The following is a 16,302-nucleotide window of genomic DNA, read 5'->3' as shown; positions in this document are numbered from 1 at the left end:
GGTTACCCATTAATGAAGAGATTAGTGCTTAGCAAGTATCTTTGTGATGCCAAATGGGTAGAAAGTGACCATTTATGAGAAAGGAGGTGCCCTTCTCTGCATGGAAGATCTTATGTGCATCGATGGTTGGTGCGTGACAGTGTTCTAACATATCAGAAACTAAAAATAAACTGAGGTGTGGAGAGTAGCACGTCATTCGAGCTAGCCTAAGCAGGCCAACAAGTATTAGTGGCGTAAATAGTTTTGAGAGCAGGCCATTTGGGCTAAGAGGCAAGTCATTCGGGCTAGCCTAAGCAATTAGGAAGGCATCGTACTGTTTGGGCTGGCTCGAACGTGTGGAGAGTAGCACGCCATTCGAGCTAGGCATGAGCTGTCATGAAAGTGGATTTTTTTTACGCACCATAAAAAATATATCATGAATTTTAAATAAAATTCACCCATAAGGATTGGTCAAAAATAATTAAACTATAGTCAAAGAAAACTTTAAAAATAAAATAAAAATTAAACTCTGTTGCAAACAAGTATATAATTAAGAAGATATAACACAAATATAGTCAAAGAAAACTTAACTAGCTATTTATTATAAGCATAAGAGAAAATTATTAATTATTATGAAATCAGATATGGAATAAATATTCCAATCAGATTTTTTCCATATGTTAGAAATTTGGAAACCCTTGACTGTCAAACGACGCCTCCTAGCCTAGCCTAAAAAACTACAGCCTGAGCTGGGTTCAGGCTTGTAAGAACTAAACCCGAACGAGTCCAATCCTGCTCAAGAGAAACCCAGCCCAGAAACTATTTTGGAACCTCGCCGATGCCAAATTGCAAGTTTGCAAAATTCCGCCACTTGATTATTGGTACGTGACAAGTACCTGCCTTACGTGGAAAGTTTTAGGACCATGTTTCTTCTCCTCCATAACTCGCTCTATTAGCCAAACAAATCCTAGATAGATACAGTTATGACAAGCAGTGTTTGATTTCTATCTCAGTTCAGTGCTTTTGTCTGAACTTTATTAAATACCATACAAATCTCATTATTAAAAAAAGATAAAGGCCACACAAGTTCTTGAATTAAAGAGACCCCATCACAATGGCTATGGCTATGGCTATGAACGTTAGTAGTGCATGTTTTTGTGTTTCAAGTAATAGGAGATCAGTTAACAGGGTGAGAGCTGTTGCCTCGGAGGATTTTGCTGCTTCGAAAATAAAGGAAGATAAGGTGCAGTTGGGTGGATCTGATTTAGAGGTTACAAGGCTTGGAATTGGTGCTTGGTCTTGGGGCGATACCAGCTACTGGAACAACTTCGAATGGGATGGTACGTACTTCTGCTGCAAAATCTTAAATTACTGATCACTTTTTTTTTTCTTTCAAAAGAAAACAACAACGCCTTTATCATGACTAATTTTGCATTAGACACTAATGATTTTGTGTAATACAACTACTAACGTTTTTGTGTTTAAAAATATGCTGTCTCTGAGAATTGCCATGTTCTTTTCCAATAACAAATTGTGCTGGTTTTATGTTGGATTTTGTTGCTAAATATGGCATTGTTGCTCATTAAACTATGGATACATTCAGAACTCCCCATCTGTTTACGTTTGCTAATTTCCCCAACTTCTGCACCATCCTAATTTGTTAAATTTTAAGGCCTGTCGTTTTATTTGCGCCGCAAGAGCTCTCTATGTCTGTGTTTGTAACTAAATTGTTGTCTACATTTCTTCTCCATGAAATATGTTAAGCGTTTCCTTCTGCTTTGCAATGATGGCAGATATGAAAATGAAGGCTGCTAAAGCAGCTTTTGATACAAGCGTTGATTGCGGTATAACTTTCTTTGATACTGCTGAAGTTTACGGCTCTAGGGTGAGAAGTGGATGTTATTTTCAATTTATTCTCACTTTACATCAATGGGAAATTTATGGACATCATTGTGCATTTGGCAGTTCTCATTTGGTGCCATAAATTCAGAAACTCTTCTAGGAAGGTATATCATTGCAAATGGGTTACGATGTCCATCTGCTATAACATTACAGCATCATTGGTTTTCAGCTTAGTTTACTTATCATCTGAACTTCACTGGTTGCTTGAAGATTTATCAAGGACAGGAAAGTAAAAGATCCTGAAGTGGAGGTAGCTGTCGCGACCAAGTATGCAGCTTTGCCTTGGAGGCTGGGACGTCAGAGTGTTCTAACTGCCCTTAAGGAGTCCCTCAATCGCCTTGGACTTTCTTCGGTAGAGCTATATCAACTACATTGGTATGAACTTTACCATGCTACGTGATTTCAGTCTGCAACTTTTTTGACAGAACATACCACTCATGAAGTTTTTGTGCTGGTCTCCAGGCCTGGAATATGGGGAAATGAAGGTGGCTCATTTGCTACATCATTGTTTCATTGAGCACTTGACTGGATTTATCTAAACACATTCAAATTCAACTCAACAATGCATCGTTCTCGACTGCATATAGCTAGCAGAACTGAATTTTGATAGAACTCAAACACCTTCAGATTCAGAAGAAACTTAGTTCAATGGAAATTCTTTTTCAGGATATATTGATGGTCTTGGGGATGCTGTTGAGCAGGGGCTTGTGAAGGCTGTTGGTGTTTCCAATTACAGTGGTAAGTTCCTAATTCCAGCAGTTTGAACTGTTAAAAGGAATTTTAGAGTTTGATATATTTGATTATACACTAATCTTGTCTTTTTTTCAGAATTTATATATTTTATTATGCATGATGATATTTTATTTCTTTAATTCAGAGAGCCGACTCCGTGCTGCTTATGAGAAGCTTAAGAAAAGAGGTATTCCACTGGCTTCGAATCAAGTGAATTACAGCCTTATATACAGGGCACCTGAGGAGAATGGTGTGAAGGCAGCCTGTGATGAACTTGGGGTCACTTTGATTGCATATTCTCCTATTGCTCAAGGTGGGTTTCTCATACTTGTTTCGTGCTCTAAAACTTCACTCGGGTGCTCTATATGCAATTGTAAGTGTTCCTGGGGTTCAGCCAGGACTAGAAAGTTGCAGGTTCAAGACCTAAGAATAGTCAAACTACATGGTGGGCATAAAAGGCTTATATTCCTTATTAAATTCTTGTTGTCTTCCAATGTTGTGCTGCTAGTCACTAAAAGTGCTTTGGTTGACAGGGCAAGCCAGTCACCCACCTGAGTAGCCTATTATGCTTAGCAGATAATCATTTCAGCTTTTAGAAAGAAAGTTCAGAAGGGAACCAATTTGATTTTGATTTCTAGTTCACCAGATCATGGATATCAAGGCTGAAATGCTTAGAAGAGTTAAAAAAAAAACCCTTGTTCATCATTGAAATAATTTTTTAAGCTGCTTATTAGTCACAGTTTCTTGACCATCATTATATATGCTATCTTTTCTATCTGTGAGAAGAAATAAACCTTTGGAACCTATGCAGGTGTTCTTACAGGAAAGTATACACCAGAAAATCCACCAACTGGTCCTCGAGGCCAGATTTACACTCCTGAGTTTCTAACAAAGGTAGTGACTAAAAGTTAATATATATTACCATTAAATCCCAACTCTATGGCTGAAACATCCTTGTGTTCTGCAGCTCCAACCTCTGTTGAACAGCATCAAAGAAATAGGACAGAACTACAGTAAAACTCCCACACAGGTTCATCCTTGTTCTTTTAAAGTCTTTTTACTTGTTCCGTCTCCTTTCCATCTTGTTCAGCAGAAGCTACATAGTTGTTCTTTAGTCGTAACTAACACTAATTTATCAGAACGATCAATGCTTAAAGTATGGTTTTGATCTGTATAGGTAGTGCTGAACTGGCTAGTAGCCCAGGAGAATGTCGTTCCAATCCCAGGGGCCAAGAATGCTGAACAGGCTGAGGAGTTCGCTGGTGCACTTGGTTGGAGACTCACCAGTGATGAGATCAACGAGCTGCGCTCCCTGGCATTGGAGATAAAACCTGTAATCGGTTTCCCTGTTGAAAAGTTGTAAATTGGCACGGGTATCAGCAAAATCAGATGATCAAGTAGGACGAAAGAGGGGAGATGAAGGAAGTAAGAATATAAAGAGATGGTGGACGATGAGATTATTTTTTAATTTAAGGTCCTAAGCCAGCCAACAATATTCAAAATTAATAAATCATTGTCTCAAGCTCTCAGCTGGATAAGGGTGCCGTGGAAATCCGCAGCAGAATGCGGTAGTGGTGCCGAGGTAATTCATCTGGATATTGGCATAGTTGTCTTCACGTTGTCACTTTAAGAACATGATTTGACATCAATTGATAAAAAACAGAGTGCCCTCCAACTATTATCTTAGAGAAAATCCCTTCCTTTTCTTTTTCTTTTTCTTTTTCTTTTTTTTATAAAAAAAAAATCAATGCTTAAACTAGAAAAACTTGTAAGATATATATATATAGAAATTGGTTGCTGTTGAAAAGAAGGAAGTACTTGGAAGAGAACATGAAGGGAGAAACTCTATTTACAAGTATTTGTTTGGAAATGACATATATAGTGTTTTTAAAAATATTTTTTAATTAAAAAAATGTTAAAATAGTATTTTTTTTAGATTTTTTTACATTGTCACATCAAGATAATAAAAAAATCTAAAACAAGTATCAATTTAATGTTTTTATTAAGTAAAAAACAATTTAAGAAATACTTTGAAAATCAGGTTATAACTCAAAAACAAACACCTATGTGACTTCCACTTCACTGTGAGTAAAAAAAATTAAGCATAAAAATAATTTTCAGGTGACGCCATCGTGTTTTAAAATGGGAGAAAAATCGATGTTGAATGAGAAAAACCGATGTCAAATGATGAAAATAAAAAATAAAATAAGCTAAAAAAACAATGACAACACGTGTTAACACATTAAACCTGTAACCTGAGTCATTTGACCATAAACAACAAATTTGAAAAAACATTGAAGTCTAGTTTTTAACTAATCAAATGTTGAATGATGAAATTAAAAAAAAATCAACAAAAAAAAAACAAAAAACAATTTTAAGATAAAGAAGGCTTGAGCCCGCCTATCAAACCCATAGATCATGTTATTAGATCAGGATAATCCGGTATAAAAGAAAACAAAGAAAATCATGAAACTCGGTTAAAAAAAAAATGAGGTCGAATCATGAGATGAAAAAAAAAATTCAAATCCCAAAAAAAATTGATGCCCCAAACTATTTGATTGGAAACACCAAATTTGAAAGGAAAAAAAAAACATGAAGGCCAATTCTAAATAAATCAAATATTGAATGGTAAAATTTAAAAAATATCAACCACATAAAAGGATCTAAAAAAAAAAACAGTGATTAAAAGTCAAGAAAAAAAAGTCTAAGCCCATAAGGGTTGAACCGTCAAACACACGAGCCAGGTTATAAGATATGAATAACCTTGTAAAAAAACAATAAGTCTTGTTTAAAAAAAAAAAAAAACATCAAGAAATAAGAAGCAATGAGATCAAACAAGAATATAAAAAGAGAATGATGACTTGTACTCAAATATCCTCAACTAAGAGAATTAGCTTGAAATTATGAATGTCAAGCATGGTTTTTAAGGGAGAAGAGAGGGAAGAAAAAAAAAAATCATTGACACCAAACTTGGCGATCTTTAGCACACCAAGAAGGTTCAAACGTCGTTATGGAAAAATGAAATTTGACCACCTAATATCCTCGCACATGTCGCACAGGGGCTTTCCAAGTGTGTATCGCATTAATATTTTTTTTATATAAGGATATAAAGGTTATTTTATTGTACATTATATAAACAAAAAGGATGTTATTTTCCCTTTTAAATTTTAGAATGTCAAATGGATCCTTGTGAAATTACTTAATTACCCATGATATAATGGTTTTTTAAGGGCAAAATAGGTATTTCACCACAAAACCTAAATGAGTCGCTCATTTCCTTTGTTTGTTTTTTTCAATTTAGTCTCCTGTTTTTTAATTTCATCCTTTCTTGATAAGTTAGCCTAAATCGGCCTATATTTTGGCCCAAAAAAAGCTAAATGGAAGAAAAAAATTACACCCAGAGTATCCATTGTGTCTTGTTAGTGTGTGTACAATGCCATCTCTACTGTGGAAAGGCCACACATTTTAGTATTACTTATAATTATAATTATAATAATGAAAACATAAATACTCGATATTGAGTTTCTTGAATTAAAGGAATTAAATAGTCATTTTAAAGGATGCAATAATAATTCACCACATTTGCTATAAGTGATAACCACCTGCAAGTCATCTCCATGATCAACTGGTAGACAGCGATTCAAAGATGAACCTTATTATTGCTAAATTTAAGGTTACTATATTAATTGTCACATTTCTTACATATTCTACTGTTTAATTGGAAATTAAATCAATCTGATGAACCCTAATTAATCTCATCGCCACTTCAAGATTATATTACTTTTCCTTCGAGAGTTGGAAACCTGGATAGGCAGACACAAACACTAATGATGTGATCGTGGCAGAAGAATTTTTAAATGATTGATGGAAAGTAAAGTAATTCAGAAATATAGTTGCGGTTGTTTTTTTAAATATATTTTTGTATTAAAATGCATCGAAATGATATTTTTTTTATTTTTTAAAAATTATTTTTAAGATTAACACATCAAATTGATCCGAAATATATAAAAAAATTAATTTTTAACAAAAAAATTAAACTTTTATGGAACGCGGTTTGCACGCGTTTCTAATCAGTGTCTAAACTTTATAGTAAATTATATTTTTAGAAGATGAGTTATTTTGTGATATTCGAAGAGTTTGAAAATATTTTTAATATATGGTCTGGTTATAAAAAAAATAAAGTAGAAAATAAGGTTTTTTAAGTTATTAACGTTTTAAAATAGTAAAATTGCTTAAAATGATAATTCAGGTGCATTGGATAATAATATCTCTAATCAATAAACACTGCTACAGATTCTTTCTTGAACTCTTGATTATAAAAAACTATAATTTATTTTAAACCTATTTTTCTAAATTATAACAATAAAAACTGTCAATTACAAACTATTCCATGATTGCAATACAATTCCAAATCCAACAAGCCACGCTACTGATGATCAGTTGTATAAAACACTGTTTATAATTGTCTTTTCCTTGGTCAATAAATCCACCCGGTCAATATAGCAACTTTATTTGAGAGTTAATGCATTGTTTTGATAGGTTAATATTAAAAATAAAAAAAAATTATTTTAATATATTTTAAAATAAAAAATATATTAAATAATAATTTCTATTATATTATCAAACAAGTTCTGAATTCTATTATTTTAAAAAATAAAAAATATATATTATTTAAATATATTTTAAAATAGAAAACATTTTTAGAAACAATATCTCCCATGTACCTTCTAGGATTTCCTAATCCCCTCTCTCTCGAACTCATATTTTAAAAAATATATTTATAAAATCAAATTTCCAGTCAGCCAAAATTTCAACAAACTAGCCCCCACTAAAAAACAAACTCACTGGTCATCTGCCACGTGGAATGCAGTGCAAGTAACTGCAGATTAAAAAATGAGTTGCGTTGTTACAGAATCCTTCCCCTAACTCTCTTAGTCTGTGTCATGTCCTTGTCTTTCTAACTGGGAGTTAAAAACAGACCCTCCTCTATCTCTCTCTCTCGGGCTAGTCCATTCTCAAATTTCTCTTTACACAGCTTTCTACAGAGAGAGAGAGAGAGAGAGGTCATAGTGGAAGTTGAATTGGTTCAGTTGAATTGGTTTGGTCAGGTGTGCTTTGATTTCATTTCCCATATATTTCCTACTTGTGTGCCTTTTAAAGTCCACTTTGTTTGATTCTCTCTGCTTGGTTTCTCTTGCAGGCCAGAAGAATGTCTTTTTTTTGCCCCTTTTATCTTCTTCTCTTTCGACTTTCCTTTTCTTGACACAACTATTTGTGGGTCTTCGAGTTTCTGTAGTCCTTCTTCAAAAGACTGCACCTTTGTTTTCTTGAGGATTCTCCAATGGGTCTTGTTTTCAAAAGTTTCCCTCTTTGACTGGTGCCGATTTTGTCTTCTTCTTTTTCAAGCAGGGTGCTTCGTGTTGCTGATTCTTTCTTTCAGTCTGTCTTTATGATATGCATACAGTTCTTGATACTATTTAATTCCATTTCATGTTTATTTATTATTAATTTACCTGTTGGTGTGTTACATGGTTTCTCCTCGTGTTTTTTTTTCTTTTTTCTTTGACCATTTTATAAGACTTAGATAATGACACAGAGCATCATACCCGTTAGACTGATAATAATTATTAATACTTTTTGTCAAATATTTTAAACTTATCTTCTGTGTTGTGTTTAACAGGATATCTGTGTCTTCTCAGCCATGAATCATTGCATTCCTGATTGGAATCTTGAGGGTGATCTTCCTGTCTCCAATCAGAAGAACCCCATAGAGTGTGTGCTCTATCTAAATTTTGATAATCTGATCTTCAAAGCATATCTATTTTTGTAAAGGTTGTTGATTTTGGCTGCCCCCTTTTTTTACCTTTTGCAGGCCAGACAATGAGCTAGTAGAGCTGCTATGGCGAAATGGGCAGGTGGTTATGCACAGCCAAACACAAAGAAAACCAAATCCTCACGTTCAAAAACATGATTCACCAACAGTAAGGGGCTATGACTCAACTCTGAATTCAAGTCATTTGATTCAAGATGATGAGACAGTTTCTTGGATTCATGACCCTCTTGAAGATTCCTTTGAAAAGGAGTTCTGTTCCAATTTTTTCTCCGAATTGCCACCACCGCTTTCTGATCAAATTTCAGAAGAAAAGTCGGCTAAATTTGATGCCTCGAAAACTTCACATCAGCAACAACAACTCAACAACAACAAGCATCCAGTGGTTCCTGAATTTCCAGGAAACCCAATGCCCCCTCCAAGAATTCAAGTCCAGGAGCAAAATCATATTAGTGTAGGAGGATTTGGTAAAGCTGTTAATGTTAACTTTTCTCAGTTCTCAGCTCCCTTAAAAGTGGGTGATTTTAGATCTTCAAGTCGACAATTTGGAGGACAGGGGTCTGGAGATTTTTCACAAGGAGAGGCCAGGGAGTGCTCGGTGGTGACAGTAGGGTCAAGCAACCAAACTCCACGTGACCGTTTCCTGAGCCGTGCTTCTGGTAATGCTATTGAGACCGGTACAGGCTTGTCTGCCGGACCCTCCATAGATGATCCACGAAAAGTAATCTCCCAGAGCGAGAGAGGCAAAGGTGATCAGACACTTGATCCCACTGCTACTTCATCATCAGGTGGGTCAGGTAGTAGTTTTGCTAGAACATGTAAGCAATCTGCAGTACCTAGTCGTGGCCAGAAAAGAAAGACCATGGACGCGGAGGAATCTGAGTGCCAAAGTGAGGTGAATACACAAACTTCCTCTCCATCTGTCAGTAATTATGTTATACGTTGCATGATGAACATGAATTGTGAATGATATAGGATGCCGAACTTGATTCAGCAGTGGCAAACAAGCCAGCCAAACGATCAGGATCTACCCGCAGGAGCCGTGCTGCTGAAGTGCATAACCTCTCAGAAAGGGTAGGAATACCTGATCTCGTTGCATTTCGAGATTCAAGATTGTATCATTAGTTACTCAACTGTTGTCCATTTATATGCAGAGACGGAGGGATAGAATTAATGAGAAGATGAGAGCATTGCAAGAGCTCATACCTCACTGCAACAAGGTCTTCTTTTCTGATCTTCATAGTTCAAGTTTTACTATCGATCTCTGCTACTCTTTTCTTTGCATGTATAAGACATTTTTTTATCTAATCACCTGTTGTTAGCCCGAGATTTTTACCGTAGTATGCAGTGTTCGAAAGAAAAGGCTTAGCGTATTTATGAAATAATCTTTGAATAAAGAAGAAAAGTTAAGACGGATCTGTGGCAAGTGAATAAAGGATAGCACTGCCAATGGGAATTTTAAGGGAAAACAGGAGTAGATGAGAGCAAGTCCACTGATGCGAAAAATGGGCATGGTCACCTTTGCTTTTTGAGAATATATACAGGGATAGTGGCATAAAAGTTGTCCAAATTTTCCTGGTTTTTAGCCAAAATAATCAATCAAACGCTTTTAACTTAATTATTCCATAACAGGAGTAAATCAGAGAGCGCATTCGCTCCATACTTTATTCTCTTACTTAGAAAATGTTCCTTGTTCTCTCAAGTTAAGCTTGTCCTAATGTTACAGACAGACAAAGCATCAATGTTAGATGAGGCAATTGAGTATCTGAAGTCACTTCAATTACAACTTCAGGTTTGGTAGAGATTCTTATAAAAATCAAAGCTTGAGCTTATCATTCTTCTTTCAATTCAAATCCATTGACGATTTTTTGGGTTTTTCAGGTAATGTGGATGGGAAGTGGGATTGTCCCAGTGATGTTTCCAGGAGTGCAGCATTTCATGTCCCGCATGGGAATGGGAATGGGAATGGGCCCGCCTCCTTTGCCTTCTATGCAAAATCCTATGCATTTGCCTAGGGTCCCACTTGTTGATCAATCCATTTCTATGACTCCCACACAGAACCAGGCAGTTATTTGCCAAACTCCAGTATTGAATCCAGTTAATTATCAAAATCAGATGCAAAATCCTACTTTCTCTGATCAGTATGCACGTTTCATGGGTTTTCATATGCAAGCTGCTTCTCAGGTTTTGTGATTCACCTCGTTTCATGAGATGATCATTTGTGTTTATGGCTTTTCAATAATGTAAATTGCTTTATGATCTCGTAATCAGAAAAAAAAAAGTTTAGTGATAATAGTGTTGCTGCGTTGGTTTGGTCTTGCAGCCCATGAATATGTTCCGGTTTGGCTCGCAAACAGTACAGCAGAACCAAATGATGGCACCACCAAACAGTGGCGGTGGACCCTTGAGTGCTGGAACTGCAGCCAGTGATGCTCCTCCGAGTGGCAAGACGGGTAAGCCTTTCTATTCTCTTCACCTTCCAGGGAAAAATAATTTTAGTTGCTAGGAGGAGAACATCCCAAAGTTTTGAATTTCTAGACGAAGAATTCCCTTGAGTCCACTCTATACGGTGTCTTTGTTAGACCAAATTTGGCTTCCTCGAGTGATTGATAGTGATGCAACTTGAGGGCATTAATTTGATGTGAGAGAGACAAATACAGCCATTTACTAGCTTATCTTTAATCGCCATCCTTTCATACATTGAATGGTCTAAAATCTTTTGTCATTCTGCACTACTTACAGTCATATTCCATGGCCTCCACTAGTTCCCTTCCTGGTCGCCCATGGCCCCAGGATAGAACTGGTCACTTTATATGGTACTTCCCTTCTTCACGTACCTTTTTCCCGCCGCGTTGTTTAACTTTTTAATGGGAGTGTATTCCGCTTAACTTAGCTAGTTAACTCAGCTTGATCTGCGTTCAAATCTGATTCACACCAGAGATAAGGAAGAGAGTCATTCACAGTTGCTCAAGGCCCAAAAGGCTTCCCTGGGAGCTGAAAGGGAAAAAAATTAATGCCACAAGTGCCCCCATCATTTAAAGCTGATCTGACAGATTTTTTCTCGTTGATGTGAACAGGTTAAATGGCGATATGTATTCTGATCGGGTGTTTCTGGTCCCCTGGACGGATAAATTAGGAGAATTGCAGAGCGGTGGATGCAACTTCCTGTTGGATATGTGAAGCATTTAATTCCTCACCAATCATCTGCCTACTACTGAAATAGATGCGGTCATATTTTCTCTGTACATGTCCCTGAAAGATAGCTGTTACCATGTTCTAAATATATCCCATCAACTTCAAACGTGTTTTGTAACCATTTTTTATTGAATGAAATAGTTACGTATAAGTGTTGCCGCTGATGGGATGGAGACAACGCGCATGCATATATATATATATATATATATATATATGCGCGCGCGCGAGAGAGAGAGGGGGGGGGGCATTAGTTCTTCGGTAAAATGATGAGAATTTCCGGTGAGACTTGCAAGCGCAAGCATGCCAGTGGAGAGCTACTCCTCTTCTGCCGGGAGCAGTCTGTCCTGGCGACTGACAGAACATCCTGGCAAAACAAAAACGGTTTATGCTGTTTCATAAGCTGTACGTATGCAAAAGAGTCACTGCTAAAAAAAAAAAGAATAATTCAGATGCTGATTTAATAACAGATTATGTATATATCAATCTTTTAATATTTTACAATACTTTAAGCAATGAAAAATATGTTTTTTTTTAAATCAATATATTAAAAATCAGTAATGGATATTTCATTGTTAACATGAAATCAATGAAAAATTCCGTTGCTAAAAAGAAAAGATTAGAAATAATAGAAAGTAAAAATTAATATTGGTATAAAAAAAAACTCAAGTAGGTATTATACCAATCTCATGAAAAAAACCTTTCATTCTAGCCCTCCACCTACGCTTCCAAGGCGCAGACAATAGCATATTAATAAATATATTAGAGGATTTCATCTTGCAAGTAATAAATTCAATACATCAAAGACAATGGATATAATTAAAAATTTATATTTGAGAGATTGTGTTGATAATTTAGAGAGAATATATATTATTTTATTAACTAATTTTATCAATTTATTGCAAATTATATACTTGTTAAATATATGACTCTCAATCACATGCTAATGTTTTTAATTCTTAATGTAACATTAATTCTTTTATCTTTGTAAATGGGGCTAACAAAAGTCTAAAACATGGCAGAGAAACGGTGTATTTCCTGCCGTAACTTTCCGTCGTGAACTCAAATTAAGTTCATAATATTTGAACGGATGAGCATATGTGCTCACACGAAACAGTAGCTACGTGATGGCAAGATGCAGCACTAAAGGCTATATATAATTTGGCGAGTACTGGTGTCGAAAACAAGGTCCCAAATTCGAAATAATAAATCAACAATCTATATATATTCTCTTCATTTATTTTGTAAGCTATGCTCGAGCTGTTATTTTCAAAATCTAGCAACATGAAGAATTAATTACTTGCACGTAAAATGTTCTTGCTCTCCGGCGGCGAACCTGCAAGTTGATTGAACAGGGAGCGGTGGCAGTACTATCAAGATTAATTAAAGATAGCCAACTAACTAGAGTCTAGACGATGTTAGATGCAGTGCATCTATATCACTACGTTGCTTTGCAAATGGTCCCTCGAGAAGAGTAGACATATATGACTTGTGGGGACTTTGTCTTTGTTAAAAGAATTCCCTCTCTTTCCTTGTCAATGTTCTTGGATGGATATAATGCAAATGGAGTTTGGACGAGGACGTAAGATGGATTGATTTTCTTTTAACCTAATAATAAACAAAAACAAGTTTTAAAAAATTATTTGATATTTTTATTAATTTTTATTTAAATTATTAGTCTTGAAGTTTCTGATGTAACTCTTTGCTTAGTTGAAATTTAAAATTAAAACGTGATCTAATCAACTTGACAGATATAAAGATATTCAGGCTGACATGTAAAAAAATTTTGATGATGAAATTAAAAATAAAATATAAAATTAATATTTTAAAAACATTTTAATCTAATTTCTTATGGAAGAATTGTTATTATTTGATTTTGTCAATGTTTGCAAGACATCTTCCATATTTGACTCCGAAATTTGGTCGGTATGAGGCACATGCATCACAGGCCCATCATATGATGAATGCACTTCCATTTCAACTAGCCATTATTACACTTCAAATGCTTTTGCGTCTGTACTTCTTCAAGATTACACTCATCAGTTGACTGTAAAGTAGATAGAGTATCATTTAAAAAAAAATTCATTCAAAAAATAAAAATAATAAAGCTCAATCTCAATAAATTAAACAAATGATGATAATAAAAAAAAACAATTTCATAAAAGAACCCAAAACAAAAAAATAATTAAAAGCATGAGAGAGAAAATCAAAATAAAAATTAAATTAGAGAGCATAAAAAATTTCAATTAAAGGGTTATATTAAAAAGAAAAAAACTTTAACAAAAAGAAAAAAAATCAAAAGAATAAGGGCTAAATCAAAATAAAATATAATAACATAAACTTTGATAAAATGATGAAATTAAAAATCAATAAAACTCTAACAAGAAAAAAAAACATAAATCAAAAGAATAAGAACCGAATTGTAAAAATAATACATGAAAAATTATAATTGAATAACTAAATTGAAAACATAAAAAAAAATTATAAAAAGAGAAAAGGTGGAGATAAAAAAATAAAAAAAACATAAGGATTGAAATTAAAATACAAAAAAAATGAGCAAACATGAACTTTTTATATAAAAGAGGAAACGACCACCATCAATAAATCACTCATCATCCGCCTCCACGCACCACACCAACAAGAAGAGAACAAGGTAGTGCTTCTAATAACATGATGGAACTGCAGGTTTGGCCACCAGATGGCAGTGCAAGCGTCGTTCAAAGGACGCGAACGCCACCCAAGTGCTAGCGCGTAATAAACTCGCCCCAACAACTTTTTAAAATAAAAGATTAATTACTCAAAATAAAAATACCAAAACACCCTTCATGCCTCTGGAAATTACCAAAAAAAAATGGTGAAAGGATAAAAACACCCCTTCAACGCATGACTTTCAATTTTTTATTTTTAATCTTTTCAAGGGTAAGAACATTTTTTTATCATATTCAAATAAGTGAAAAGAAAAATATATCATTAATCCTAAATTTTTTTTACCTCAAAACGAAAACTCTTTATTTTTTTTAAAAAGATAAATATATCCTTTAACAATCTTTTAATAAATAACAAGTCATTTAAAAAAGACTAAAATACCCTCATCACCAAGCCTGAAATTTCTTGTTGGATAGCCAAACATCTTTGATGCTCACTCGGTTCCTCAGAAGGTGCACACTAGGTTGCGGATCCTCTAAATCTGAAAAATATCTCTTAAACTTAGCAATGGTTCGGAAAAAATGTAAGCTTTTTTACGCATGATGGTCCTCATAATAGAAAAGCTTACAACTTAGTCCTTTAAACATAACTTTCAAATCAAGCTTCGATATGTTAAAACAATTGCATTATCTCAATATATTCATTGCCTCTTCCCAGACAGAATTTCTAGATTCGCTAATGCTTATGGTACAAAAGTCAGATTTTATATTATCACATGGACTTCACATTTATCACGTCATTAAAATAATATTTTTTATGTTTTAAAATTTATTTTTGTCAAAACAATCTAAACATATTAAAATTTATTTTTTATTTTTAACACCACCAAACTCTAAATTCAATCCTCTTCCCACCATCACACCATTTGGACATGACTTACGTGGGCACAGGAATGACAATGGATCCGGCCCAAAATCATGATCAGCATATTTGTATGCATACAATAGCTGTATTAAACGTTTTCCCAAGCCTACGGTCCAATCCATGTGGGTCTAATTGCTGAAAACATATATATAATATGAAAATATTTAGTACGAGCAATTCAGTGTAGCATATGAGATTTGTATAAAAAATAATAATTATATTTCAACAGCTTAAACCAATCATGTGATTCTTCTCCTCAAGTTGTCTTTGCCTGAACTTTAAACAGCTTATCTCCTGGCTGTATCGATGAAACATAACTATAAATTAACCTTCTAGGCAGTGGACCAGTAGTAAAAGCTTGGAACCAAGAGATTTGCTCTCTCTGTGGTTTCAGGTTCGAACCCTGTGATTGCTCATATGATGGTCACTGGAGGCTTACATGGTCGTTAACTTCAGGGCCCGTGGGATTAGTCGAGGTGCGCGCAAGCTGGCCCGGACACCCACATTAAACTAAAAAAAAAAAAAAACATAACTATAAATTACTTCCTGATACTGAAAACAAGTGTCGTGGTAATTCTTACCCTGCCTCGTTTTCTTGGGCTCATCCTGTCTGGACCTCGGCCTTGTCCTCCTGGGCTGGGACATGAACTCAGGTTTGGTCCAGATTGAGTGTGATAAAATCAGTCGTTGTCGCGGACACTGAGAAGGCAGACAGCGTGCTTATCCTTTCATTTCATTTTCAAAAAAAACATGGCAGAAATAGAGTAGGGATTTACCGAGATTTCCAAATAAAGTGATTATGACTAGCAAGGAATCAAGATCATTTACGTGAAAAAATCCTAGTTTCCAAAAACAAATTACCTAAAAGTAATCGAATTCTAAAATCTATATTAATAACATTCTTGGACTTCTATTTAGTATATGCACATAAGACAAGTTTTATTTTTATTTTTATTTTTAACCCTAAGTAGATTCAAGAATAATGGAATTTATGCATGCATTCCATAACCCTTGTTTCCGTTTTTCAATCACCACTCTATAATCCTTATAATCATAGTTATCAAACTCAGCTCGGGGTTGATCTAGTCAAGAAATCT

General features: G+C 34.7%; 2 protein-coding genes across 7 annotated transcripts; both read left to right on the top strand.

The window, feature by feature from the left end:
* Positions 1 to 931: 931 nt before the first annotated feature.
* On the top strand, positions 932 to 4,306 carry LOC7480708 (uncharacterized oxidoreductase At1g06690, chloroplastic). Of its 2 annotated transcripts, XM_002302089.4 has the most exons (10): positions 941 to 1,319; positions 1,773 to 1,864; positions 1,945 to 1,985; positions 2,092 to 2,256; positions 2,344 to 2,366; positions 2,548 to 2,619; positions 2,759 to 2,926; positions 3,425 to 3,507; positions 3,581 to 3,643; positions 3,791 to 4,306. In XM_002302089.4, the coding sequence occupies exons 1-10, from the start codon at positions 1,094 to 1,096 to the stop codon at positions 3,974 to 3,976; spliced, it is 1,119 nt and encodes a 372-aa protein (XP_002302125.1). In that variant the 5' UTR covers positions 941 to 1,093; the 3' UTR covers positions 3,977 to 4,306. The 2 variants fall into 2 exon arrangements, with proteins under 2 accessions (XP_052306280.1, XP_002302125.1); XM_052450320.1 differs by lacking the exons at positions 3,425 to 3,507; positions 3,581 to 3,643; positions 3,791 to 4,306 and adding an exon at positions 3,147 to 3,392 and having other exon boundaries at positions 932 to 1,319; positions 2,759 to 3,058.
* Positions 4,307 to 7,544: 3,238 nt separating this feature from the next.
* On the top strand, positions 7,545 to 11,789 carry LOC7480707 (transcription factor PIF4). Of its 5 annotated transcripts, none has more exons than XM_024594107.2 (10): positions 7,547 to 7,721; positions 7,814 to 7,990; positions 8,294 to 8,385; positions 8,486 to 9,338; positions 9,419 to 9,517; positions 9,598 to 9,663; positions 10,170 to 10,235; positions 10,325 to 10,627; positions 10,767 to 10,896; positions 11,521 to 11,789. In XM_024594107.2, the coding sequence occupies exons 3-10, from the start codon at positions 8,315 to 8,317 to the stop codon at positions 11,523 to 11,525; spliced, it is 1,593 nt and encodes a 530-aa protein (XP_024449875.1). In that variant the 5' UTR covers positions 7,547 to 7,721; positions 7,814 to 7,990; positions 8,294 to 8,314; the 3' UTR covers positions 11,526 to 11,789. The 5 variants fall into 5 exon arrangements, with proteins under 5 accessions (XP_052306279.1, XP_024449875.1, XP_024449876.1 ...); XM_024594108.2 differs by having other exon boundaries at positions 7,814 to 8,023; XM_024594106.2 differs by having other exon boundaries at positions 7,814 to 8,052.
* Positions 11,790 to 16,302: the final 4,513 nt, after the last annotated feature.

The sequence above is a fragment of the Populus trichocarpa genome, chromosome 2 (genome assembly GCF_000002775.5).
Source record: "Populus trichocarpa isolate Nisqually-1 chromosome 2, P.trichocarpa_v4.1, whole genome shotgun sequence".
In the NCBI taxonomy this organism is placed as follows: Eukaryota; Viridiplantae; Streptophyta; class Magnoliopsida; order Malpighiales; family Salicaceae; genus Populus; species Populus trichocarpa.
This window is presented reverse-complemented; position numbering and strand designations above follow the sequence as displayed.